This window comes from Rhizophagus irregularis, chromosome 27 (assembly GCF_026210795.1).
Source record: "Rhizophagus irregularis chromosome 27, complete sequence".
NCBI lineage: Eukaryota > Fungi > Glomeromycota > Glomeromycetes > Glomerales > Glomeraceae > Rhizophagus > Rhizophagus irregularis.
In genome coordinates, this window is record NC_089455.1 from 394,143 (window position 1) to 420,211 (window position 26,069).

General features: G+C 27.4%; 7 protein-coding genes across 7 annotated transcripts; 3 read left to right on the plus strand and 4 right to left on the minus strand.

The window, feature by feature from the left end:
- Positions 1-160: 160 nt before the first annotated feature.
- Positions 161-1,253, plus strand: OCT59_017995 (uncharacterized protein; the record flags this gene model as incomplete). Its single annotated transcript, XM_066148468.1, has 3 exons — positions 161-298; positions 406-1,090; positions 1,150-1,253. 3 exons carry the CDS (start codon positions 161-163, stop codon positions 1,251-1,253), a joined length of 927 nt encoding a protein of 308 aa, XP_066004396.1.
- Positions 1,254-10,571: 9,318 nt separating this feature from the next.
- On the minus strand, positions 10,572-12,052 carry OCT59_017996 (SUMO conjugating enzyme Hus5). Its single transcript, XM_025313615.2, has 8 exons — positions 11,923-12,052; positions 11,776-11,856; positions 11,598-11,646; positions 11,424-11,447; positions 11,197-11,306; positions 11,056-11,135; positions 10,903-10,981; positions 10,572-10,825 (listed from the first exon to the last, which is right to left on the minus strand). Exons 1-7 carry the CDS (start codon positions 11,986-11,988, stop codon positions 10,921-10,923), a joined length of 471 nt encoding a protein of 156 aa, XP_025186947.1. The 5' UTR covers positions 11,989-12,052; the 3' UTR covers positions 10,572-10,825; positions 10,903-10,920.
- Positions 12,053-12,238: 186 nt separating this feature from the next.
- OCT59_017997 (uncharacterized protein) lies at positions 12,239-17,563 on the plus strand (the record flags this gene model as incomplete). The annotated part of the gene is made up of 27 exons (XM_025313616.2): positions 12,239-12,347; positions 12,422-12,460; positions 12,542-12,578; positions 12,668-12,704; positions 12,773-13,009; positions 13,069-13,106; positions 13,173-13,272; positions 13,340-13,473; positions 13,546-13,669; positions 13,744-13,852; positions 13,920-14,101; positions 14,173-14,227; positions 14,301-14,691; positions 14,758-14,828; positions 14,899-15,217; positions 15,298-15,361; positions 15,437-15,602; positions 15,669-15,766; positions 15,838-15,912; positions 15,994-16,051; positions 16,330-16,473; positions 16,574-16,665; positions 16,751-16,819; positions 16,887-16,904; positions 16,972-17,049; positions 17,130-17,237; positions 17,308-17,563. 27 exons carry the CDS (start codon positions 12,239-12,241, stop codon positions 17,377-17,379), a joined length of 3,024 nt encoding a protein of 1,007 aa, XP_025186948.1. The 3' UTR covers positions 17,380-17,563.
- OCT59_017998 (uncharacterized protein) lies at positions 17,458-18,042 on the minus strand (the record flags this gene model as incomplete). Its single annotated transcript, XM_025313617.2, has 2 exons — positions 17,458-17,546; positions 17,610-18,042. The coding sequence occupies 2 exons, from the start codon at positions 18,040-18,042 to the stop codon at positions 17,458-17,460; spliced, it is 522 nt and encodes a 173-aa protein (XP_025186949.2).
- Positions 18,043-18,166: 124 nt separating this feature from the next.
- Positions 18,167-19,802, plus strand: OCT59_017999 (uncharacterized protein; the record flags this gene model as incomplete). Its single annotated transcript, XM_066148470.1, has 4 exons — positions 18,167-18,432; positions 18,491-18,651; positions 18,721-19,343; positions 19,441-19,802. 4 exons carry the CDS (start codon positions 18,167-18,169, stop codon positions 19,630-19,632), a joined length of 1,242 nt encoding a protein of 413 aa, XP_066004397.1. The 3' UTR covers positions 19,633-19,802.
- On the minus strand, positions 19,747-21,192 carry OCT59_018000 (uncharacterized protein). Its single transcript, XM_025313618.2, has one exon. The coding sequence runs from the start codon at positions 21,183-21,185 to the stop codon at positions 19,932-19,934; it is 1,254 nt and encodes a 417-aa protein (XP_025186951.1). The 5' UTR covers positions 21,186-21,192; the 3' UTR covers positions 19,747-19,931.
- Positions 21,193-22,184: 992 nt separating this feature from the next.
- On the minus strand, positions 22,185-25,745 carry OCT59_018001 (uncharacterized protein). The gene is made up of 6 exons (XM_066148471.1): positions 25,667-25,745; positions 24,764-25,554; positions 23,483-24,687; positions 23,205-23,376; positions 22,546-23,129; positions 22,185-22,471 (listed from the first exon to the last, which is right to left on the minus strand). The coding sequence occupies exons 2-6, from the start codon at positions 25,542-25,544 to the stop codon at positions 22,304-22,306; spliced, it is 2,910 nt and encodes a 969-aa protein (XP_066004398.1). The 5' UTR covers positions 25,545-25,554; positions 25,667-25,745; the 3' UTR covers positions 22,185-22,303.
- Between the last annotated feature and the right edge of the window lie 324 nt (positions 25,746-26,069).

Below are 26,069 nucleotides of genomic sequence, written 5' to 3' on the forward strand. Positions count from 1 at the left end.
TTTATAAATTCTTACAGGTTTTTTTTATATGAAAAAGAATGTAGTTAAACTTATCATAGGCCGTTTTGAAAACAATAAAAAGAATCCCTGAATTCTGAAATATAAAGGGTATTATTTGGAATTTAACAAAATATTTTATAGCAGGTTTCAGAGAATTGTAATGCCTTATGGCCCCAAGGGCAAATTAGTGACTCCACCATTTATTCGTCCAATTTTTATCGTCACTGTGTGGGATGCAGTAGTTCTATTCTGGAAGTACATTATAAGTCAACCATTAAGAAAGGAATTCATGAAACAAGTTGCATTTCTGGAGAAAATGCGATCAATCCTTATGGACAAGATTCTGGACGGAAATAGGGGGATCTCTTGTCCATTTGCGATAAATTTCACATTTTTCATTTGAAGGAAAAAAATCAAGAATTACTTTTTCAGAGCATCACTTCGTGGCAAGTTTGGAGAAATGAAGGAATAGAAAAAATAGGAATACGTAAATGTCAGAAAAGCATTGAAGCAGAGAGTGGAGATGATGAAATCAATATTTTCAAATGTCAAAACCGAGAAAAAATTGACGAATCATTGCTGGGGCCAGTGCTCAGAGTCGGTGCCCTTAAGGGCTCTTCATGGAAAGAAAACTACCTCAAAACACCGTGTTATTTTGTATACCCAGACAGTAAACCTAAATGGATGACTAATACCTCCATGTTCCCAGTGTCAAATGATAATAGATTCGACTCCTCTGGCAATAATCTGTCCTTGTTTTTAGAAATGTTGGAAAACATATTAAACCGCTACCATATTGCGAACTTTCTTGATATTAAATTACTAAATCTAAAAAGTAATGATTATCTTCAAAAAGATAATATCCGCCTTTATGCAATGAATATTGCACTATGCGGTTTCAATCATATAATCATTATTGGAGAAACTTACTGTGGCTTACTTTTTCTGGATTGCTATGGACATATATTCCAATGGGACGCTATGGCTGATGCATTGGTGTTTTATGGAAATATTTTTGAAGGAGTGTTAGGAAAATCTCATGGAGTACTATGGGGCGTATCAGGAGATGGAAGTGTTTGGAAGCTATCTGGTATTTATGCATATTTTGCTTATTCTTTGTTTTAATATAACTAATTTCTATTCTTTTAGATTTGAATTTGCCAGAAGAATGCAATTCTCATCCTGTAAGTAACAAGAAAAAAAGTAAGAAAAAAGGCAAGAATAAGAACCAAAAAAGCGTTACTAATAAATGATTTTTAAATTCGTTATATTTTATAATAATAATAATAATATATATATATATAATATTTTAATGGGCTAGATAGTTATTATAGTTATTCTTGCAATCATTTAATACTGTAAAATACATGTATAGTTATTCTTGTAATCATCAAATACTATATATTTGCTTTAAAAAAAAAATAAAATATGCTATTAAAAATTAATTATCTCTTGGAAAAAGTTGTCAGAAAAGAACGCGTATTAACTTATTAAATATTTGAATATTTAACTACTTCTTGTCTAGAACTTCGTACTAGTCATTATTGTATCTATAATACACAGCATAGCATAGTATAGTTATTAGAGTAATTAATTATTAGATAATTATAGTAATATTGTGGGATACAATATTTCAAGAAGGAGTATGCAAAATTACAACTAATAATTAATAAAAATAATCTCATTTTATAATTCAATATAACAAAAATACTACGGTGTACCATTTGGACGAAAGTGCCAAAATTTTGAAATCGAATTTTTGAATTTTCAAAATCTCCTTATAAGAAAAATTTCCTTTTATAGCAATGTAATGTTACATAAATGTCGGAATAAGAAAGTTCATGTGACAAAATTTCATATAACATAGATCCATTCTATAAACGTAAAATTTCCTTAAAAGGCAATTTTCAAAGTTCAAAGACCCTTTTCATTTCTGAATAATATTGTACCCAAATATGTAAATGTAACCTGATAGTATGGTAAAGTCTTAGGCGTAGTAATTTATTTTTAAATTTTTATTGACAATAAAATTTCCGATTTTGATCACAGGAAATTGTTAAATAATAATAACAATTATTAAATTTTGTTAATAAATTGTAATTAAAAAACTCAACTTTATTTTTATTGAATTTCAAATGAATATACAAAAAAATTTTATGTTCAATAATACTTTTCCTATTCATTATCAATTTTCATTTGAACAAAAAAACGTGTATGATTTATTTGACAAGCAGTTACAATATGACGAATTTTTAGAACCAAATGAAATAAACAACATTGGTTAAATTCTGCTGAAACAAAAACAATTTAATACTGGTCAGACTCTAAAATTAAAACATTACTATCTTATCTTTCTGAAAATTTTGATTATTATCATACAAATAAAACAAAATTTCATGCTAAAGTTGCTATAAAAATTGGAAATAATAGAACTAGTGTACAAATTAAATTTAAACTTCAGGCATTAATTACAAAATTTGAAGAAAACTGAGAAAAAACTGGTAAAGAAAGATCAAAGTGACTAAATTTTGATGATATGAACAAAATATTTGAGAATAGAGAAAATGTTTGTTCTGATTATTTTATATTCAATATTAATTCTGATAAGGTATTAACATATTTTAATTATTGTAAGTTACTTATATAATTATTCAACTAATTTTAATTTTATTTATTACAGCTGGTAGCCTAATATTAGTAATGGAAATAATAAATTAAAAAAAAGAAAAATCTCTGAAATTGATCAATTTTATTTATCTGCATTTGATTTACTTTATAAAACAAAAAAAAAGAGCAATTAAAATTGAACAAGAGTAATTAAAAATTGAACAAAAAAGGTTTGTGAAAAAAAAAGGTGGAAAGAAAACATGATATAAATAAAACAACAAATTACAATGAAAAAGAGAAAAATTTAAAACAAACAAAATTATAATTTATAAATTCAGATTGGAATTAGAAAGAATAAAACAAGAATTTGCTTTAAAAGCTAAAGAATGTAATTAAAATATAAAAAAATTAATAATTTTGTATGTTTAATTATTTGAATAATTATTAATAATATTTTAATAATTACAATACAATATCCATTAAATTTTGCCTTTTAATCTTTCCTGCTTTTTTGATTACTTAGGATATCTTAAATTATTATATATATACATATCTTAACACTAATCCTAATTTTTTTGGAGTAATCCCAGATTTTTGTAGTATACTAATCACATGTACAATCAGCTAAATTGATAGTATTTTAATTGGCTAACCAAAATAATTTTTTTTTTTTGATTTTAATATATTTGCATAAAATTTTTTTAATAAATTTATGCATTTTATTTAGTTTTTAAAATGTTTACTTATTTTGTCTTCAACGTTATTAGAAGAATATTATTCTCAAAATAGTATACTTCAGTATATTTCTGCTCGTTTCTATAATAATACGCAGTTCAAGATTTCAGGCAATTATTTAATACAAACAAACTGGGGTAGGGGTACTTCTAAATATGTATACAATGTGAAATTAATTATATAGAAAAAATACCAGTCTTTAAAATTTTATTTGGAGAAAATTTTCAATTATATATTATGAAATCTACTCAATTAGCAACAAGTGCTGCAAATGCATATTTGCAAGTAAGTTGTGATAAATAAAGTTTGACATAGAGTTCTGAATGAGTCAAGTCAGGTCAGATTAATTGATAAATCTGACCTGAAATTTTTTTTTTCAGATCAGGTCAAATTAGATTATATCAGATTATCTGTTTGATCTGATCTGAACTGAAACCTGAAAATTTTCAGAATTTTTATTAAAATATTAAAAAAAAATGGTGTAAACCATTTTTTTCAAAATATCATCAGTAATTTTTTTGAGGCGCGGATCCTTAGGGATTCCAAAAATCCTGTAATTAGTAAGGATCCTTAAGGATATTTACTATTATATTTATTTTATATATTTATCAATAGATTTATTATTAATTTATTTATTTATAGATTTATTAATGTATTTATTAATTTTATTTATATATTATTACATATTTTTTTGAATTAATAAAATATAAAACAATAATTAGTTTTGATTACAAAGAAAAAAGGACAAATCATCTAAGAAAAAAAATAACGAACAGTTAGAAGTGTTCGTTAAATTAAAAAAAAAGTTGAAATAATTTTATTATTACTTGCTGGTATCCATGACCTACTTGAACGCATTTTTTCTTCTGTCTTTCTACTTTTCACCCTGTAATAATCAGAGACTTGAACTCGTCTAAAAAAAAAAGAAAAAGTGAACAGTTAGTAATGTTCATTAGTATAAAAAATTGAAAAAAATATTTTTTTTTACTTACCAGTCCTACATTATCTTACAAAAACAGTCTAAAATATGTAATAAGTGTTTACCTTAAGAAGTGCTCCAAATAGAGAAGCAAAAAAACTACGAGCTTTTTCGTAATATTAATACCGGTAGGCAATGTCAAGAGGATGGTCGTATTCATCAATTAGGATGATACACTCTTTTCTGTGATAATCTTTTAAATACCTAGAAAGGTCAATGAGAACATCATCTATGCGTTTACAATTCTCATATTTAGACCGTATTTGACTGAAATGTGTCTTCTCATACAGGTCAAGTTTATCATAAATATAATTATGATTTTTGTACAGCATTGCCAACATTCCAAATAGTTTGATTTTCATCTTCGACTAAATTTTACAGCCATCGAAATTCTGCAAAGAAAACGTAAAAAAAAGGCAGATCAACAAAACAATTCATAGTAGCAGTCTGGATGCAAATAACACTATACATTCAGAGAGAGAAAGATGACCAGGTACTTGCAAAAATGTGTGTCAAAAAGGCTCTGTTTCTCTGTAATTTTCGTGCCTACGAACAATTCACAATGGTAATCCATATTGTCTGGGTGGATGGGAATCGAAAAAAAATCTTTAAGCATCGTAAGGTTAATTATTTTTCCAAACCGCTTTAGTTAAACGAAAAGAGAGACTTTTGAATTGCACTCAATAAAATCGGAGATCAGAAATGTTTTATCAAGAAAAGTGCAACCTCTGTTCACAATTTTGCTAAAGCTGTCCCAGCCAATGGGTATGCTTTTTCCTGCAGAGAGTCATTAAGAAAGAACAAAAAATCGCCTAAAAAAAGAAAAAAAATGAATAATTAATAATATTTGTTAATATAGAAAAAATCAAAAAAAAAATAATTATTTTACTTACATTAAGTGAGACTTAAAAAACTGCCTAAAAAAAGAAAATAAACGAACAATTAGTAATGTTCGTTAAAATAAACAAAGAAAAAAAATTTTGTTTTACTTACTAATATCCCAAGTTCAGAGAGTCAGAGAGATTCAAACTCTACTTAAAAAAAGAAAAAAAATGAAAAATTAGTAATGTTCATTAAAATAAATAAGGAAAAAATTTTTTTTTACTTACCGATATCTCAAGTCCAGAAAGAATTGAACAAACCAACTAAAAAAAGAAAAAAAAATGAACAGTTAATAATGTTCATTAATGAAAAAACTTAGAAAATTTTTATTGAAAAAATATTGCATCTAGAAAATTTGTACCTTATATTACTTGTCGATATCACGTCCACAGTAACTTGAAGAATCCGCCTAAAAAAAGAAAGAAAAATAAACAATTAGTAATGTTCGTTAATATAAACAAAAAGAAAAAAAAATTTTTTTTTCTTACTTGCCGGTATTTCACATCCAGAAAGACTCGAAAATGCCTAAAAAAAAAAGAAAATAAACGAACAGTTAGCAATATTCGTTAATATATAAAAAATTGAAAAATTATTTCTGTTTTACTTGCTAAATGTTCTGTTTGAATACCCAAAAACCCAGTTATCTAAAAAAAATCAAACAGTTAGTAAAAGTTTGTTAATAAAAAAAAATATTTTTCTTTTACTTGCTGAAATTTACATCTGAAATTTACATTCAAGTACATTTCATTAAAATAAAAAAAAATTTAAAAACAGTTTAAACTTACCAAAATGCCACGTATTAGAAAAATATGAAAACCTAAAAGAAAAGTCTAAAAAATAGAAAAAAGAAAACAAAACATTAGTAAATGTTTCATTAAAATAAAACTTTTTTAAAAAATAACTTACTGCAAAAAAATCCGTCATGAACATAAAATTGATGAAATATAAATTAAAAGAACTGTCTACAAAAAATAAAAAATAAATCGTTAGAAACTGTTTATTAAAATTATTAAGAAATAAAGGAAAAAAACTAATAAAAATCTTACTGGAATATCATCTCCAAAGAAATCTGAAAAACCTGTCTAAAATAAATAAAAAACAAGTAATTAGAAACAGTTTGTTAAAAGAAATAATTAAAAATAAAAAAAACACTAAAAATCTTACCGGTATTGTCTAAAACATTTCATTACAGAATGAGAAAGGAAAGAACAGGGTGATGGAAAAGGGAAGGAGTGAAAGAGGAAGAAGGTTAGAGATGAAAGGATTCGTAATACTATATCAGATTATAAATGGCTGATCTAAGATTATATCACGTGATACACATGATACAATTTTATGGGTTTGGTTTTTTAGGTATTAGGTTTATCAGTAAATAATTTCTAAGGATTTTTAATATAGAAATCCTTAAGGATCTGATAATTCATAGAATCCTTAAGGATCTTTACAATTCATTTAAGGATTTTTAAGGATTTCTTAAATTGCCAGATCCTTAAGGATTCTGAAGTAATTTAAGGAATTCTTAAGGATCCATAACCCAAAAAATTTACTAATGAAATTTAATAAATTTTATTAAAATTTTATGCAATGTGTATAATTTTGAATTTTTATAATAATTTTAAAATTATATGCATCCTTGCATTTTTGTGCGAATGTGTAGAAAAACAAATCCAATTTATAAAATCTAAACATTTATAAATATAATTTTTTATTTATTATCTGAAGTATAAGGACATTCTACTTTTACATATTTCAAATGCAATGTCATTCTGTACTATAGTCTGATTGATGAATAAAATTTTGTATTACATATATACAAATTTAGCTGTGTTATATTGATATTAATTTTGCATAGTTAAAAAATAATATACAAATACATAACTCTGTAAACTTTAATAAATAAATAAGTAAAACTTTAAGTAAAAAGGATTAAACTTTTACTTATTTTGATAGAAGAAGTATTGTTAAAAAAAATTATATTAAGGGTAAAAACTGATTATATTGTGACTTAGAATGAAAGTCTTTAGTGAGATATTTTAGATAAATATTATATAAAAATTTTTAGGATATATAGAAAACATATATTACACAGTAAAATTCGATATAACAGAACTATCTGTTTCAGTAAAAATATCTGGTATATTGAGACTTCTGATATATCAAAAAATTTTGATATACCAGATTATATATATAAATCACATGTAAAGCTCTAATCGGGTCAGTCCTAATCCGATAACTCAGACTGAAAATTTGGATTGATTCAGTCTGGGTTGAGTTTTCAACCCAGACCAAAATATTTGGTCCAGTCTGGTTCAGTTTCGGATTATAAATCTAACTCAGATTGAATTAAACGGGTTAGGACCAGACTGGACCGATAAATATTTTCGCAATAGTTTATATTAAAACCATTGTGATTATTTAATTATTAAATAAAAAAATGTCACGTAACATTTTTTTTAACATATTATTATAAAAAAATGTTTGCGCAACGTTTTTTTAATTAATTTAAAGAAAAAACATTGCGAAATATTTTTTCTTAATATATTTAATTAAAAAAAATGTTTGCGCAATATTTTTTTAATTAATTTAAAGAAAAAATGTTGCGCAACATTTTTTCTTAGTATATTTAATTAAAAAAAATGTTTGCGTAATGTTTTTAATTAACTTAATGAAAAAATGTTGCGTAACGTTTTTTAATATATTATTATAAAAAAACGTTTGCGCAACATTTTTTTAATTAATTTAACGAAAAAACATTTTCACAACATTTTTTTAATTAACTTAACAAAAAAATGTTGCGAAACATTTTTTCTAAATAATTATAATTAAAAAAACGGTTTCACAATATTTTTTATTATAAGATCAGACCAGACTGGACTAAAATAACTGGTCTGGTCTGGTCTGGTTCCGGATTCTTCTTTTAATATAAACTGAACTGAACTGAAATGAACTAATTTTTCGGTCTGGTTCCAGATTACTCTCTAACCTGGACCAATTCGGACCATTTAGAGCTTTAATCACATGCTTAAATACATGTAACTTTTTACAAAAAATCAAAATACTTAGTGAGAAAAAGGTTAGTTTAACAAGAAATCAAAATATTTAGTGAGAAAAAGGTTAGTTTAATAATAAAATTTTTATTAAATCCATGATTTTTATTTTTTTATATAGTTTTGTCTATATTAACATTGCAAAAATTACATGTTTAAGTTTAATTTTAACAGCATAAAAAGAATATTTGATGTAAATTACATATTGTAATCAAATAATAAATAAGTATTTTTCAAATTTAAAAATCTTTTATATATTAAATAAAATGTAAAAGTCATCTTAATAAAAATTTTTCAATATATATCCAATTTTAATAAAAATTGACACACAAAGACTTTAAAATATTTTGAATTTATGTGCAAAATTTCAGTATATATTATTATATGGGATAGAGCAAAAATTTACTATTATACAAATTTCATAGTAAAAAAGTTCCTATGCCGAACCAGTGTTTGATATTATAATTTATATATACAAAAAAATCAACTGTATAATACATATTTAGCTAATTATATAATATATGTTTTTGTAACACCCAAATTTTTAATATAATCAGAAATTTGATCAAACTGAATCATTTTTATGTTTTTAAATAAAGTTACTAAAATAATCTTCTTTAGAACAGGTATTTAAACTACATTTTCATAGTCTATATTAATTATGACTGCATTGTAAAAATATTAATAGATTAAGTGTAACAATTTTTTTTTTAGTATTAAATGTAAAATTATTCAGACACTTCAACAATTTTCATTTCCTAGTCAATTTTAAAATTATGATTTTATTACCATTAAATATGCCTTAATAGAAGGAATTTAACAAATATAATGTTATCTTTCTATAATTACTAGATCTTAAGATATTTTAAAAATTTAAAAATTTTTAAAATTAATTTTAGCTTTTACAGTTCAAGGGGAATGTGTAGTCATGTGATTTATAATAAGATTATTAATGGCGTAAAAATTTAAAATATGAAGCCCAAGAACAAAGTACTTTAGTTTGAATAATTATGTATTATTTTATTATTTTTGTAAATATATGTAAAAACATACCTATAGAATACAAATATATTAAATTAATTAATGATAAAATGCTTTTTTGTTAAAAAAATAATATTATGTTTTTCAGTAGAAAGATTCTAAACTTTCACTAAACGATTTGCAATTTTTTTGGAATTTCTTTTGATATTTTCTCTAAAATATAATATTTAAGTCTAAATAAAAATTATACCTGGTGAACTTTCAGATTCCAAAAGGTAAGAAATTAATATATTTTTTTTTAAATATTTAGTAACAATTTACAAATGTTTTATTAGATATGGATGTTCCTTGGAATAGCACCCAAAAAAATTTTTGCTTGTAGGCATGCGGTGATAGTTAATTAAAAGTCATATGATAACATTTTATCAAGGGATAGTATTTATAATAAAAAAATTTTGCTTCTAAAATTACTATATCTTTAAATATTTAAGTAAAATTGTTTAGCAAACTAAAAATTACCTATAATTAGACTTTTATTAAATTCAGATTTTTGCTAAATTTAAACTTTTACTAAATTTAAATAAATATTTATAGAACTACAAGTTTTTATAACAATTTATATTGCATTTTTTTTCTTATAGTTTATTTTAAGCATTTTAATTAAAGTAAAATGCTTCTGGAATCTGGATATTTAAGTAAAATTGTTCAGTAAATCCAATTTAAATTTATATAAAGTTATAATAAAGTAATTATGTTACATCTTTTTTTTTAATTTTACAGTATATTTTAAGTATTTGAATCAAAGTAATCAATTCTAGATGTTTAGAAAAAACTCAGCAGATCCAAAATCTTGCAACTTAATTTTATTAAGATTAGATAAATACTTAAAAAGTCATTTATATTTTTGTAGTAAAACCAATTGTACTTAATAAAATTTTAATAAAAATTATCTATCTGTTTAACATTGTGAATTTATTATTTTTAAATGTAATTTCATTAAATAACTTTGATTTATAATAGTTTATACATGTAATGTTAAATATTAAAACAAAAACATAACTATAAAAATATCTCTAAATTTTTGGTCAATTAAATGTTTGATAATTCGGGCCGAAATTAAAAGTCACGTGGGGTAAAAAATTTTTGGGTAGAGTATCATGTGATAGATTGTAGTGCACTAGTGCCACTAAAATCTATTTTAAAATTCTATTAATACAGAAAATTGTCAATACTGAAACTGGTTTAACTCAAAATAGATTTGGATTTAATAGCTTAAAATTTGATTGCCAAAATCAAAAAACAGTTTATAGTTTGTATATCTTACGTACTACATTTTGAATAAATTGCTATACAAATCTTTAATTTATTCAGATTAATGATCATTATATGAATATGCTAAATGTAAATATATTATTCTACGACATCTTCATTTACGAGAATTTCTTATAAATATCTTACTAGAAAAAATCCCTGTAAGGACAATTCCTTAAAAAAATAAAATGTTCACCTTAAAGAAATGAAATCCAAAAGGATAAAAAATATGTATTTAATTGAAAAATTACAAAATTCTAATTTGATAAAAAGAAACTTATAGCTAATTGGGAGTCGAAAAATTTTAAATTAAATCTTTGTCTGGAGAACAAATAATAATAAAACATCGAAGTAACTTACTAGTTGAATAAATAAAGACTATGCCGGATTTTCCTTGGCTTGTTGTCTTATCCTCTTCTCATATGCTGCCCGGTCTTTCCTGAAAATAAAAAAAAAGTCGATATAAAACAAAATATCAATAACTAATCAAATTTAATGTTTTATAGTTCATACTTATATAACATATAGGCATCCGATTGCGCAGGACTATCCGGATTCGGTTCATCAAGAAGATTTTGTATTCCCAATAGAATCTACAATTAATTAATGATATAAGTATAATACAAATATAAATGAAATAATTTGTCAATTTACCTGTTTAATTGTGATTGCGGGCTTCCATCCTTCTTCCTCATTTAGGATTGATAAACAAACGGTACCGGATGGATAAACGTTAGGATGAAACAACGCTGGGCCAAATTTACCTACAAGAAATATAAAGATATGAAAGGATAGAATCCATAATAAAGTGAAAATTAATCCGATTTAGCAAGAATCGTATACTTCAACTTTTGTTTCTTGGTTCTTGTAAAAGGTCTTACATTTAGGAGGCTTTGAAGGGTAATCTGTAAGAAAATAATGTTATAAAGAAAGGAAATGGATATATCGAACGTTTGATTCATTCGTTTATAATTTTCATCCTAATTATAAATCAGAACATTCAAAAAATAAAAAAAATTTCAAAAAATAAATTTTTAATAAATTAAAAGCATTACCTTCGGGGAAAGTCATCACCATCTTATATACACCATTCTCCCAAGGAGTCTAGTATAAATTAAGCGGCTTTAGATTAAAGATAGTCTTCATAATATAAACTATATCCGTGTTCAATTAAATAAACGCGTCCAACCAAATTGTCCTTTACTAATTAAAATGAAAAAGTTGATCGCTTACTCCTTTCTTCCCAGGAATTCCGACTTGCCAAGTTAACAGATCCAAGCCAGTTTCATTTTTGACAGGTCGAGCGTAAAAACCCTTCAATAATAGATCAGCTTTAATATTTAAATTCTAACAAAATGAAATGAAGAGCGGTTTACTTACGTAAGGATGATCTTTACGCCATTGGCGCCGTTCTTCCATGAGCCTATTTTTGCAAATACTTGACATTGCGAATATATTTTTGAATTTTTATGAATTTTTATGTGAATATTGTTTATACAAAACGGAGTATGAAATGTAGAATAGAGAAAAATTCGTGTGACGTTAAAGATATTAGTCACATGATAAGTACCACGCGGTCACATGACTTTTGGCCTAAATGTGTTTATCACGTGACTGCAGATTTTGATAGATAAACCCAAAAAGATTATCGTCGTTGCGACGTTGCAGTCTTGAATTGGGTTTTGCGAGTTTAATTATGACGAATTTTGAAGTAATAAAATCAATAGAAACAGATTTTGATATTAAAATCACGAAATTTAAATCAAAGGTCACAGGATTAACAGTAATTCTTGTTGACCGTCAAGGTATTTCGTTTCAAAAATAAATGTGTCATTTGCGACTTTATACTAATATCATTTTTCTAATTATTGTTATATAGCTCCTTTAGTTGATGGATATTTCACAATTGCTACTGAGGGTATGAATATAATACTAATTAGGTTAATCCATATTTTTTTTTTTAATAAACCCATATTAATTTCAATAATATTAATTAAAGCTACCGATGATGATGGATGTCCTCACACTTTAGAACAGTATGATTTGTTTCTTTTGTTTTAGCCGATATTTGGTACATTAAAGTAAATAAAATAAATCAAAATTTTATTCTTTATATTTATTTTAGTTTGGTGTTTCTCGGTAGTGAATTATTCCCTTACAAGGTATAATAAATATCATTTTGGTAATAATTTTGTTTTTTTTTCTTTTAAATAATAAATTTAATATTTAGGGAGTATTAGATTTACTTGCAAATAGAGCATTTGCTAATGGAACAAATGCATGGACAGCAACAGATCATACGTGTTATACGATTCAAACAGCGGGAAGTCAAGGATTTTTAAATTTATTACCTATTTATGTGGATCATATTCTTTATCCTACGTTAACTGATAGCGGATGTTATACTGAAGTTCATCATATTAATGGAAAAGGAGAAGATGCTGGGGTTGTCTATAGTGAAATGCAGGTAATTATTATTAATAACCACGTAATTGATAACAATTTTTAACCGACTATATTTAATAGGGCCGAGAAAATTCTGGAGAAAGTCGCGTTTATTTGAGGTAAATTAAATAATTTAATCAACAAAATATTAATATTAATTAAGCCGATAATACTTTTGACATTAGATATCAACGATTAATGTATCCAGAAGGATGTGGCTATCGCAGTGAGACTGGTGGCCTTATGGAAAATCTAAGAGTTCTAAATGTAGAAACTATCCGTCAAGTAAGTATAAGTTTACCAAAATATTTTTAACTTTGAATAATTCAATTTAATTAATATGTTATTATAGTATCATAGAGACTATTACAAGCCGGATAACTTATGTTTAATCATTACTGGGAAGATTTTACACGATGAATTATTCAAAACACTTGATCCACTTGACGAGAGAATTTCCAGGAAAAAATCTCAAATTCACAAAAGGTAAGAAAGTTGACTAGCAGTACTTATAAAAGCAACAAATTAACAATAATAGTATTACTTTATATTCATTAGACCATTTGTAGATTCGGCACCAATTCCATTACTCGAAAAATCTATTCAGGAAGTAGTTGAATTTCCTGATGAGGATGAGAGTATGGGTCAAATAGTTATTGCTTGGTTAGGTCCATTAATCGACGTAAATATTATTAGAAATGTATAAAATTATCTGTGATCGTTTCTATTAATAATCAATCACTTTTAATATATTAGGAATTCTTAGAAATTAATGCATTAGAAGTTCTTCATACGTATTTGTCAGATTCGGCAGCATCAGTATTGCAAAAGGAATTTGTAGAGATCAAAGATCCATTATGCACAGGTAATGTGAATAATTTACACTGAATATTTGAACTACTATTACTTACTACTTCACTTTTTTGATATAGATATTTATATAATGATTGAACCTCAGACACGTACAGCCATATTAGCTACTTTTTCTAATGTTCCTACCGAAGAACTAGAAGAATTGGCAAATAAGGTGCTCCAAAAATTTACTAGAATTGTTGAAAGTGAAGGAATCGATATGGATCGTATGAAAACTGTTATACAGTTGGCTAAACTAAGGGTAATTTATCATTACTTAAAGATGTTTTCATCTGCTGTAGTAGTTATTAATTAATGTCATTTTTATTATAGATCTTGGATAAAATTGAAACAAGTTCAAGCTATTTCTCCGATGCCAGTATCGTAGGTTGGTACCATGTAAATATTACTTTCCTGAGTGCTTCTCATTTTAATTTTCCTTCTCTTCAATAATTTCATAGATCACGTATATGGTAAACGAACAGGAGAAGATTTAGAAAGAGCTACAAAAGACTTGAAATATTATGATCAATTGTCCGAATTTACTGAGCAACAATGGATACAATATTTAAAAAAATATCATTTAGATAATCATCATATAACACTGCTCGGTAAACCTTCTGCTGAATTTGCTGAAAAATTAAGCAAGCAAGAAGAAAACCGTATTGAAAAGCAGAGAGAAACATTAGGAAAAGAAAAATTAAACGAATTAGAAACCCGTTTAGAAGAGGCCAAAAAATTAAATGATGTACCTGTACCCTCTAATATTATTGAAGATTTCCCTATACCTAATGTTGATAGTATTCCTTTCATTAACGTTATTACTGGCCGCAACAAATCTGAAGGGAAATTGTACGTATTTAACTTAATAGCGAGAATTTTGATATAATTCTACTAAATCTATACTGACTTTTCTAGCAAAAATCCGGTTCAAAAATATCTCGATCATGATTCAAAAATTGACATTCCTTACTTTATTCAATACGACCGTGAGTACCTCAAACTATTCGAATTTAGTATATTTTATATTATATTTGTCTAACTATTTTTGTTCCTCAGATATTAATTCTGCGTTTGTAACAATATCGCTATATATTATCACCACGAATATACCTTTCGAATTACGGCCTTATATAAATATGTATCTTGGATCATTTTATTCGCTTCCACTTAACCTTCCCGATGGAACTAAGTTAACATTTGAACAAGTGGTTTCACAGTTGAATAAAGACACCGTGAAGTATGATTCTTCTTTGGGATATAACGGAAATTTTCAACAAATAGTTGATTTCAGTATCAAAGTTGAAGCTAGTAAATATGTTAAAGCTATTCAATGGTTAAACTATTTATTATGGCATACTGAATTCACAGCCGAGAGGTACCTTTAACTTTTTTGTGTCGAGTATATATTTTTGCCTTTTTTTTGTACATTTAAACGGCTTTACTTTTTTTCTTTAGGTTAAAGATTGTCGCTTCGAAAATCTTGAATGAGATTCCTGAAGCAAAACGTGATGGTTATGATGTAAGGTTTTTTTTTCATGTCTTAAGGTTTTTTATTATATATCTTATATTTTTCCTTTACTATCTAATTATGTAGATGACATCAACAGTTATGCAATTAATTAATTTTGATGAAAAATTATCAAATACATATCTTTCATCTACCCTTTATCAAGAGAAGTTTTTACCTAACGTTATTAAAGAATTAAAAGGAAATGGAGCTAATCAAGTTATTCAAAGATTTTATCAATTTAGAGAATTGTGTAAGGATACATATTTAAGGAGGAATAATTTTTTTGAAAATAACTAATAATAAATTTTTTACTTAGTGACTAAACCTGAGAATTTGAGGATTCATGTTTACGGAAATATTTTAAAACTCGCTAATCCTAAAAGTGTCTGGAATGAACACTTTAAGATAATTGAAGTAATTATTTATTTGTTGCTAGAATACATTATTTGTATGAAGTAGCATATTAACATAAATTGACTTTATAGGCCCCTAAATCATTAACGCCTGTACCTTTATCTCAACAATTTTTGACTGAATTTGGAAGAAATCCCGGAAATCAAGTATTATATTTAATTAATTATATTAGTATTTACTGTGTTAATATTAATTGTTATTTTTTAATTTATAATTTATTATTGTAGGGTTTTATTGTTAAACTACCAGCTATTGAAAGTACATTTTCAATGCATACAGCTGAAGGTAAGTATAAATTTAAACAAATACATCAACTCTTTATGATACAACTCATGGACAAGTTGCCAAAGAGTGGGTGATTAGAGTGCATTTATAAAAAGTAAAGCAATTAGAAATTTCCATATCTTCTTTTCTTCCAATGATTAATTTCTCTCGAACGAATCATTCTGAAATTTTTACATTTGACATTCCTGGGTCCAAAGTTATCATTGTCACATTTTTTTTTCAATGATTAACTCCTCGAGACTGAGCTTTTAATTTCTTGTTTCTCTTGCTTTTTATAGGACCATCGAGCTTTGATTCACCAGATCTTGCGTCATTGCTTGTATTATGCGAATTACTACAAGCCACGGAAGGTTTATTCTGGAAATTAATTCGTGGTCAAGGTTTAGCTTATTCTACTAACTTAAAAGTTGATGTAGAATATGGTAATTTCTTTCACCCTATAAAATGAGAATTATTATTTTCTAATTCTTTCTCTTGTAAGCTATTTTTGTAAATATATAACGTCATTTTTTTCTGGTATAGGGCATATTTATTTTGATATTTATAAATCTCCTGACGCTTTTAAAGCTTACGAACAAGCTAGAAAAGCTGTTTTCGGTTTAGCTGATAAGAAGGTATATATATATTATTTAGAGAAATAGAAGAAATCCTTTTTTTATTATAAAAACTGTTAATTAATTTAGTTAATTGTTCTTACAGATTGAGTTTGATAAAGCTGGATTTGAGGGTGCTAAAAGTGGTGTTATCTATAGTCTTGTCAGAAAAGAGGTATGATAAAAGAATGAGATGGGTAATTTATTATTAAATTAACTTTTTTATTATTTTGAATCTTTAGGGAAACATTTCTAAGGCGGTAGGTTTAGTTATCTTTATTTAAAATTTGAAAGGGTTTTTTTAAAGTCTTGAAAAATTATTGTTAGGCCATTGAGTCATTCGTAGTACAAGTGTTGAAAGATATGGACGCAGAATATAATAAAAATTTATTAGCTAAAGTTCAGGTAAAGTAATATTAATAATTTTGTAATGAATTCTGACTTCTCATAATAATTAACTCTTCTGTATTTTTAAAAATATTTAGGCTGTTAATATAGAAGATTTATATCCAATGTTAACAAAATATTTAGTAAATCTATTTAAGCCTGAAACTTCTAACGTTGTTGTTGTTTCAACACCTGTTAAAGTTAAGGTAAATGAAAAAAAAAATTACACTATGAACTTTTTAGAAAAATCAATACTAAATTTTTTTTTTGAATCAGGATGTTGAACAAGGATTTAATGGTCACGGGTTTAAATTAAAAGTTAAAAATTTAGATTCTATTATCGAATAATTGATATTAAGAAAATAATTGATAATAATAGATATTAAAATGATATATTGTCAATTACATTATTTAAGTAGAAATAATTTAAAAACCGTTATTTGAGGCTGTAAAAACATAAGATAAATCAACAGGACCTTGTATACAAGATAAAATAATGTCTTTCGGATCCCTAACTACAAAAATAAAGTTATAAATTAATCTTTAAAAAAATTAATCTTTTACAAATAATGACATACTTATTAGTTGATAAAGACAAGTCTTCGGTGGTTTATCAAGATTTTCAGGAGATGATTCTTTATTGCTGTAAATATTTAATCCATAAGTAAATTCATAATCTCCAATAGGTAAAGGACATTTTTCATTTGTTGTTTCTACAATTGAACAAAAATCATCTTTCGTTTCCAGTATTGTTTCATAATTTTCATCGATTATTAAAAATCCTATTGTGGAGCCTTTAAGGATTTCTACATTTCGTGTTCCATTAAATGTATATGAGGCGCTTTGTCCTATTACTAATGGATTAGGAGATATTAGTATATTTGTTATGGTATTTGGATAAGGTCCTCCTTCACATTCAGTAAATTTTGTTTGATCGGTTTCATCGGATAATAGAGGACTGACTGTAGTTATTGAAAGTGAAAGTAAGATACATAAGATATAAAATTTCATGACAGTAAAGCGGGTATTGGGATTGAAAATGTATTATTGGCTGGTTGGATAAATCTTCAAAATTGAAAATCATGCATTATGTGGCACAAAATACTAGAAATGATTTATCATTATTGACCTTAAAATGAATAATTCTGATTTGTCAATTGAAGGCAAAAGCATTTGTGAGGACACCGATAATTTAATTAAAGATTCAACAGTTAACATCGAAAATGATCAGGAATTTTTGGGCTGGACACCATACGAGAAATTTAAACAAAACATAAAAAAATCTTGCAAACTAATGATAAGGTTATATCTGTCGGTTAAGAGACGGATATTTGGGCGGAAAAAGCTGGGAAGAGTAATTTTAATAGTGATATTGTTAGTGACGCTGTGGAAGTTGTGGAGGTAAGTTTGTGGATATATAAATATATAAGTGATATCAACTTGTCTAATATTTAAGTAGTATAACCAGCTTGCCACCAAACGACGTATCGCAACGAAAGATATTTATTGCAGCAAATTTTTATAACAATGAAGATATATTACCAAATTTTAGTGAGCAACTGTTGGAACTTGTGCAAATATTGGGACCAGAGAACGTTTACATATCGATATTCGAGAATGGTGAGTTTGCATATTAAAAGAATGTAATCTTTCGAGTTAATTTGCAATATTAACTTATAATGCACACAGGCAGTAAAGACAACACCAAACTCTTTCTCCAAACCCTTCAATCCACTCTTAATAGTATAGACATAGCAAACACCATAATTATAGACGACACGCCAAAATATTATATTGGTAGAAGAATACCTTATTTAGCCAACCTACGAAATAGAGTGCTAGAACCATTACTTGAACAAGCAGAGAAAGAAAATCATTTTGATAAAGTTCTATTTTTCAATGATATAATATGGAAAGTATCAGACATTTTAACATTATTGAGGACAAATGGATATAGTTATGATGCTGCATGTGCCATGGATTTCTACTGGACCTTTTATGACACTTTTGCCACAAGAGAACTACCATCACCTAACATAAGCTATCCCTGGCCTCCTACCCCCTATTATCCCTTCTTCTATGACACAACAGCCCAACAACAAATATACAACGGCGAATCAGTGCAGGTATTCAGTTGCTGGAATGGTGTGGTGATTATGAATGCCGAACCATTTGTGAAACATGGTATAAAGTTTCGGGCACTAATGCCGCAAGATAAGGAATTACCTTTTGAGGCGAGCGAGTGTTGTTTAATTTTTAGTGATTTCAAAAAGGTTGGGTATGATAAAGTGTTTATCAATCCAAATGTGAAAGTGTGTATGAATAAATTTTATATGAAATGCATGGATTATTTCTTTTCTTGTCATTATTATAACAAAAAGTCCTTCTTTGTTTTGCGATATCATTCAGGTTTCCTACGTATACCGTTTTTACCTTTGGTCCAACTACTTTCTTTCACTTATCGACCGATTTTTTTTTCGATACTTCAACCATCCAACACCGCCATCATTATTCTCTTATGAAGGGATACGAATGCAAGAGGTGATGAAGGATGCAGTGAGATTCAATGTGACGAAATTGGATAGAATTTGCGTGCAATAAGAAGTATTCTGCGGTTGAGGGTGATTTTAGTAATATATATTAAGAAATGTTAATATTAAGCCCATGTATAGCGATATTATAAACAAGATCACGAGTCACGTGAATGTGACTTTTTAATAACAAAAAAACCAACTCTCGGATTTATTATAAAATCTTTATTTTTTAATGAAATTTAGAGAAAAAAAATTTCTTATACCGGAAAAAATTGGTATTTAATAGGTTCAAGTCTTTCATTATCATCATCATTGCTATCATTATTGAACAATAAATAATTCCTATTCATGAATCTGAGAAACAAATTATTCTTGCTCGATGATTTTTTTCTTTCCATGAAAATTATCGGCCAACCAACTCAATTTGTTTGAACCCATAATTTTTTCCATTTCATCGATTGCCTTATCCAACCCTATATCGACTGCTCTGAGTTTAATCATTTTAATAATCTTCTTTCTTGCGGCCAAGTTACCACTATTATTAATTTGCCATTTATTACCATAAGTTTCTATTAGTGAAACAATTGAAGGATTATCACCAATTCCAAAATTCCACTCTTTCCAAACATCAAATACAGTATCAAGAGTATCGATATCAGGAATGCGGTAATATCTTGGTCTTGTTGCTATAAATTCATTGTTTCCTGTACTAAATTGTGATTCGTAACTAGCGGGAAAAGAGTTGGTCAAATTGCCAGGTGGATTATTTGAATCGTCTAAATCACACATATCATTTCTAGTATGAATAAATGTCGGAGAGGGAGAATTATCGGTTGATGCTGCAGAATGATATATCGACGATCCAGGCATATTATAAAGATTCGTTCTCAAGTCATTTAATTGTGAACCGTGTGTTGCCGCTAAGTTGGAATGTCTAGATGAACTTCCAATTGCATTAGGAGAGCTGTTGGAAGTTTGATGATATCTTGAACCTGATAAATCGCCCATAGGTGATATGATCTTTCGTGAAGAACTGGCTGTTGCAGGAGTTAATGTAACTGAATTTAACGCATTTGTTCTCGTGTATGGTCCATTCGAAGGATCCAAATTGTTTAAATTATCAGATGAATTTACCGGAGTTGTACTTAAATTGGATGCACCTACTCTTAGTCTATTCTCCGAATTATCCAACTGAGAAGGAACATTCATTTCATTTATAGGTAAAATATCAGTTGTGACATAAGTAGTTGTATTAGAATTATCCGTACTGTTTTTAGTGATACTCGTCATTGTTATTGTAATCCTCGTAGTGGTCGTAGCTGAAAGTTGTTGTTCGTTCACCTGTGGTGGCATCTGTCTGTCAGATGACGATTGTTGAATATTACTTGGATTATTAAATGAAGGAATTGATGCTGGAGGTATATGGATTTCTGGACGCATTGGAATTTCATTTCTTCGTATCGAAATAATTCTTGGTCGGGTTGAAGCATGTCTTGCAGAAAGAATATCTTCGTCAGAACTGTCAATCGGTTGGACATATTTTTTCTTTTTAGGTGGCCTCCCTTTTCTTTTAATTTTGTTCTGATTATTCCGCTGAATATTGTTTGATTTTTTAGGCATTTTAATTAAGGAAGCTGATAAAGCGCGATTATTCAAGTAAATAACGGAAGATCACATGATTTTAAGTAAGATTATTACCATTGGCTGTTGGCTGTTGTAAGCGGAAAAATATGATGACACGTATAGATTAAAATTAACAAAACATGAAAGAAAATTATAACAGTTATATGTAATAAAAAAACATTTCTCTACTAAAAAATTCTGTTTAATTACTTTACATTCAAATGTACTTAACTTTTCAACTTTTAGTCGTTCTTATTTAAGTTCACAGATAGAAAGAACTTTAATAAGGGATAAAATAATAAGGCTGAACTTCTCACACACTCTTTTTTACAGCAGATTTCTTTTCTCTCTAGCTTGTTTCTATTGATCAATAGTATTATCCGTTTTATCCGTTTGACCAGTTTTTGCGTGGATTTTGCTCTAATTACTTGTCACATGAAAATTTGCTGTGCCAGGCAATTCGCCCATCGTTAATACTTTGATTCTTGATTGTTTCATTTCCATCTTCAATTGGGATATTATATTTTTGCATGTCAAGAGTGTCTAGAAATATACCGTACATATTCTAAGAAATGTATTCTCTATAGCAAAAAATCATGAGACTTGGCCCACTTCGTGTTACTATCGTATTACATATATGCGGGTCAAAGAAAGTGATACATACATGATAAGAATGTACTTACTTTTTTCTCTCGTCTATAAGTCTATACGTTCTGGCTTTTCACCATGTTCATAAAATGTGTCAATTATAGGTTTGACCTGGTAGCTTTTTTTTCATAAAACTCGTATCAAATATAAAAGCAAATTTATATATATAATCTTGTTCGTGATATTCATATTCGGTATCTTAAGGACTATCTATTTGTTTAATATAATGACAATTTATTGTACGTTATTTCATCTAGTGTATATTTATTTTATAGTCGAGAAAAAAGAGGGGCTTGCAGGAATAAATAATATGCACATATTACATTTTGATTTGTTTACAATATATTCTTAACAGCCAAATCAAAAATATTCAGTTTATTAATTCAATTTCTACCTACATCTTATATTAAATAACATAAGATATAAAATACCAAAATGTACATTATATAATATTACTAACTGACAACTTATTTGTGCTCGTCATTACGAGGTTTTTTATATGAGAAAACACTTGTTGCCTTTGGTGATACCGTTCTTTTTACACCACTGTTTTTCAATTCTTCTTGTTCTTCTTTCCATCTAATTAATAAATCTTGGTATTCACTTTTCGACTTTTCACCCCTCTCTAACCAAGGCTATACATAACAAAAGGAATTATATCATGCATTACTATAGTCTTAAAAAAGCAATAAATTTTACAATAACTTACTCTTTTCTCCTCATTCGACATCTTTTTCCATATTTCGGCAGCATATGCTATTGTACCGCTGATAGGCAATTTTTCATTCCTTACTTTTGCACACATATCTCCACAAAAGAAACTAAACCCATTTGCTGGCCTTCGTGGTCTTCCATCTTCATAATATTTATCAAGATCCAAGTGTTTCTGGGGGTTAGATGTAGTGGTAATATCGTCCCCTTCATCTTCCCCTTTTCTTGTTCTTAATGTCCTTTTAGAGGAGGTTTGAGATTGTTTCTTCTTTGAAGGGCTGTTTGATGTAGTGGGTGTAGTTGAAATATTAGAAGAATCAGGATCAACTTTCGTTCGTTGACGAAGATTAGCACTAGGTGGCCTATTACTTCTTGTATTATGCCACCTTTTTGGATTTGGTTGTTTCAAGATCGTTGACCTGCACTTAAAATTCTTATCGTCTGGATCGTCGGAGGGTACATCCATGTCTTCCTCGTCGAATTCTATTTCAGATGATGTCTCCACTTCTCGTGCATTTTCTCTATTTTCCAAATCAGCTTTTTCCTCATCCGAATTGTTTTTGCCCCTGTTTTCATTATCATCTAATATAAAAATCAATCAATCAATTAATTAATTCAATATGTTTCATTTTCTAGTAAAATCTTTTTATCTCATACCTTGTCTGTTCATATCAGCGATACCGAGCATATTAGCTATCATATCCCACTTGTAAGTAGTAGGAGGATCTATCTTAATCACTGTTCCTTCTGGTAATAGTCTTTGTAATTCATCATATGCATTAACCGCTTTTTTTGTTATTTCATCAAATTCTAAGAGTAAATTGTCAAGCTTTTGTTTTAAAAAACATTATATATACATATATATACATATATTATTATTATCAGTTGAATTAATGCTTATACTGAATGTCAATATTATCTAAAATATCACTTACTTTATGATACTTTTCTACTATTTCTTTTGATAAATCGCTAAAATTAATTATTTCTTCTACCTTTTCCACTTTATCCATCTTTTTAACAGGTTGAGGTGATTGTGTGACATGACTAGTTGACTGATCAGTTGGTCGAATTATATGGTTGAATGGCCTTTGAATTTCGTTAGACTGAGTCTCTGCAACATTATATTGATTTGTTTGACGAGAAGTCTCATTTATCTGATTTGTAAATTGAGTCATCAAATTAGTAAGAAGATCTGTGTGACTAGTCTCAGGTTCTTGACTAGTCATTTCAGTTTCAGTAGGTTTGCTTGAAGACGCATCTGCCTGGTTTGTAGTTTTTGTAACTTTATCAGCGGATATGGCTACCTTTTTTCCTTTGTCTTTAATTTTAGGTGAAACTTGAGTCTCTAATTCATCATTTTTCTCTTTTTCATTTTCCATTTTTTCAGATGCTTCTTCACTTTTTTCTATTATATCCATTTTGGAAGTTATATTTTCATCTTTATTTTTGTGATCTTGTTCAGACATGTTTACTTGATCTAATTCCATAATATCATTTTTATCCTCCTCCGTATTAATTGTTGACAAACTAGGATATTCAGTACTTTTATTATCGTCATTATCAATATCCATAACTTGAACCTCGTTATTATTAATCTTGTTAACAGCATCATCTCTAGTTAAATTTTGTATTAAATCCACAGGTTTCTCAACAACATCAACATTCTTAAGTTGTACCTCCGCGTTTTGAAATATATCTTTAGGATTTTCAGCTTGTTCTTTCTGCACAATTTCTTGTATTTTGGGATCATTATTATCAAATTGATTCTTCTCTGGATCTTGACCTTTTTTTAAGACCACAGAATCTTTAACTAATAGTGTTAAATTATTATCATCAATCTTGTCATTAACTTGTTCTTGTTGTTTTTCACTAATTTTTCCCGAGTTTTCATTTGTAGAATTATTGTTAAATAATTGATTTTGTTGGACAAAATTTCTTTTTACAATTGCAGAATATTTCTTAATTATTTTAGAACTATTAATTGATCGTTTATTCAGATCTTTTTTTACTACTATAGTATTTACATCAGATTTTCCTAAAGGATTTTCAATAATAACTTGCTTATGTGACTGTTTTTCTTCAGCTACATGATTTTTAACACCTTCTTTAAACCTATCATCTATTACTCGTTTATTATCTTTAAATAAAATTGTTTATAATTAGAATAATAGAATAAATTTTAAAACACGATGAGAATACTTGCTGAAATTCACCTTTTTCGGACTTAATATAAAATAAATTCGATACTTTGGCCGGCAATGATGAGGATTTATTCATGAAAGTAGACTCTTTAACTAAATTCGTATCATTTGCATTCATCATGTCGACATTGTTACTTAGTTTAAAAATGTTTTTTGCTGATGTATTAAATGACTGTTTATCTGCTTGAGATAATAACCTATTTTTATATCCAGTACTCTTTAATTCAAATTTAATTTTATCATGTTTTTCTAATTTTGTCGGTTCATTATTAACATTATTATTTGTAGGTGATTTATTCATTGAAGATTTCAAAAAAAATCCATTCGTTTGTTTAGATGAAGTCGATAAAGTAACTTGAGAAGATGTATTAGATAAAGGAGGTGAGGAATATGTTTTGGAAAGGTTATTCATAGTGTTTTCCGGAAGTGGGCAAGAAGGCAATTTAGACCCTTGGAAATTAAATGGAGGAGAAGGAGGTTGAGGCTGTGCACAAGATATTTTTTTTGATGATACCGTCGAATTGACAGATGGTTTAGTACCGAATTCATTAATATGATCACTTCTATTGTTAGAAGATTGTAAGGAACCGTTTTCACTTTGAGGTGAGAGTGATGTTGAAAAAAATTTTCTATCGTTATCTAATAATTTATCTTTATTCTCATTCATAATTGAAAAATTTGATGATTTTGAACACAGATTATGTGCAGCCGTGTCTTTATAATTGTAATATCTTTCGGAAGAAGAGTCAGAATCTAACTCCATATCGGATCCGTCATATTCATCCAAGGACATTCTTTGTTATCTTAAAAATGAGAATTTTTTTCAACCACAATAACATATTTTATTATTTTTTTTTAAAGAACAAAAAAAAAAGAGTGAAACCAATATTAAATAAACTAAAACAAACTTCATACCTATAAAATAAAGATATAAAATAATTCTTAGAAGAGGTAAACTAAGTGTAAAACTTTAACTATTTTCAAAGAAGGGTCAGAGTGAACAAAATTTCACAATAAAGAAAAATTTCGGGGTGCTGATTTATGCGCTGTTTGTTGTGTAACTATAGTTATGCCATTTTGCCGAGATTCAATGGATCATGAGCAATTTAGGGTGAATTATGATGACGATCATGTATGTAAAAATCGCTGGTCTGAAATCTGTGCCAGGTTAGTGTCGATCACTTCTATAATAGGTATGAGTGATGTTTACGCGTCACCTAATCACGTGCAGCCACGAGTTCAAAAACACTAAGTATCTGAGGGACTTGAAATTTTTTTGTGCCAAAAATTTATTTGTCACCGTTATTTGTCACCGTGA

Excerpts from the sequence above, each read along its gene's own strand:
- OCT59_017996 (XM_025313615.2), bottom strand. The coding sequence starts at position 11,988 with ATGTCAAGTATTTGCAAAAATAGGCTCATGGAAGAACGGCGCCAATGG. Across the intron at positions 11,857-11,922 it reads GGCGTAAAGATCATCCTTAC|GGTTTTTACGCTCGACCTGT; the intron begins GTAAGTAAACCG and ends CTATTATTGAAG. Across the intron at positions 11,307-11,423 it reads CCCTTCAAAGCCTCCTAAAT|GTAAATTTGGCCCAGCGTTG; the intron begins GTAAGACCTTTT and ends TATTTCTTGTAG.
- OCT59_018000 (XM_025313618.2), bottom strand. The coding sequence starts at position 21,185 with ATGCCTAAAAAATCAAACAATATTCAGCGGAATAATCAGAACAAAATT.
- OCT59_018001 (XM_066148471.1), bottom strand. The coding sequence starts at position 25,544 with ATGTCCTTGGATGAATATGACGGATCCGATATGGAGTTAGATTCTGAC. Across the intron at positions 23,377-23,482 it reads TAGTAGAAAAGTATCATAAA|CTTGACAATTTACTCTTAGA; the intron begins GTAAGTGATATT and ends TTAAAACAAAAG. Across the intron at positions 23,130-23,204 it reads CGCTGATATGAACAGACAAG|ATGATAATGAAAACAGGGGC; the intron begins GTATGAGATAAA and ends TTTTTATATTAG.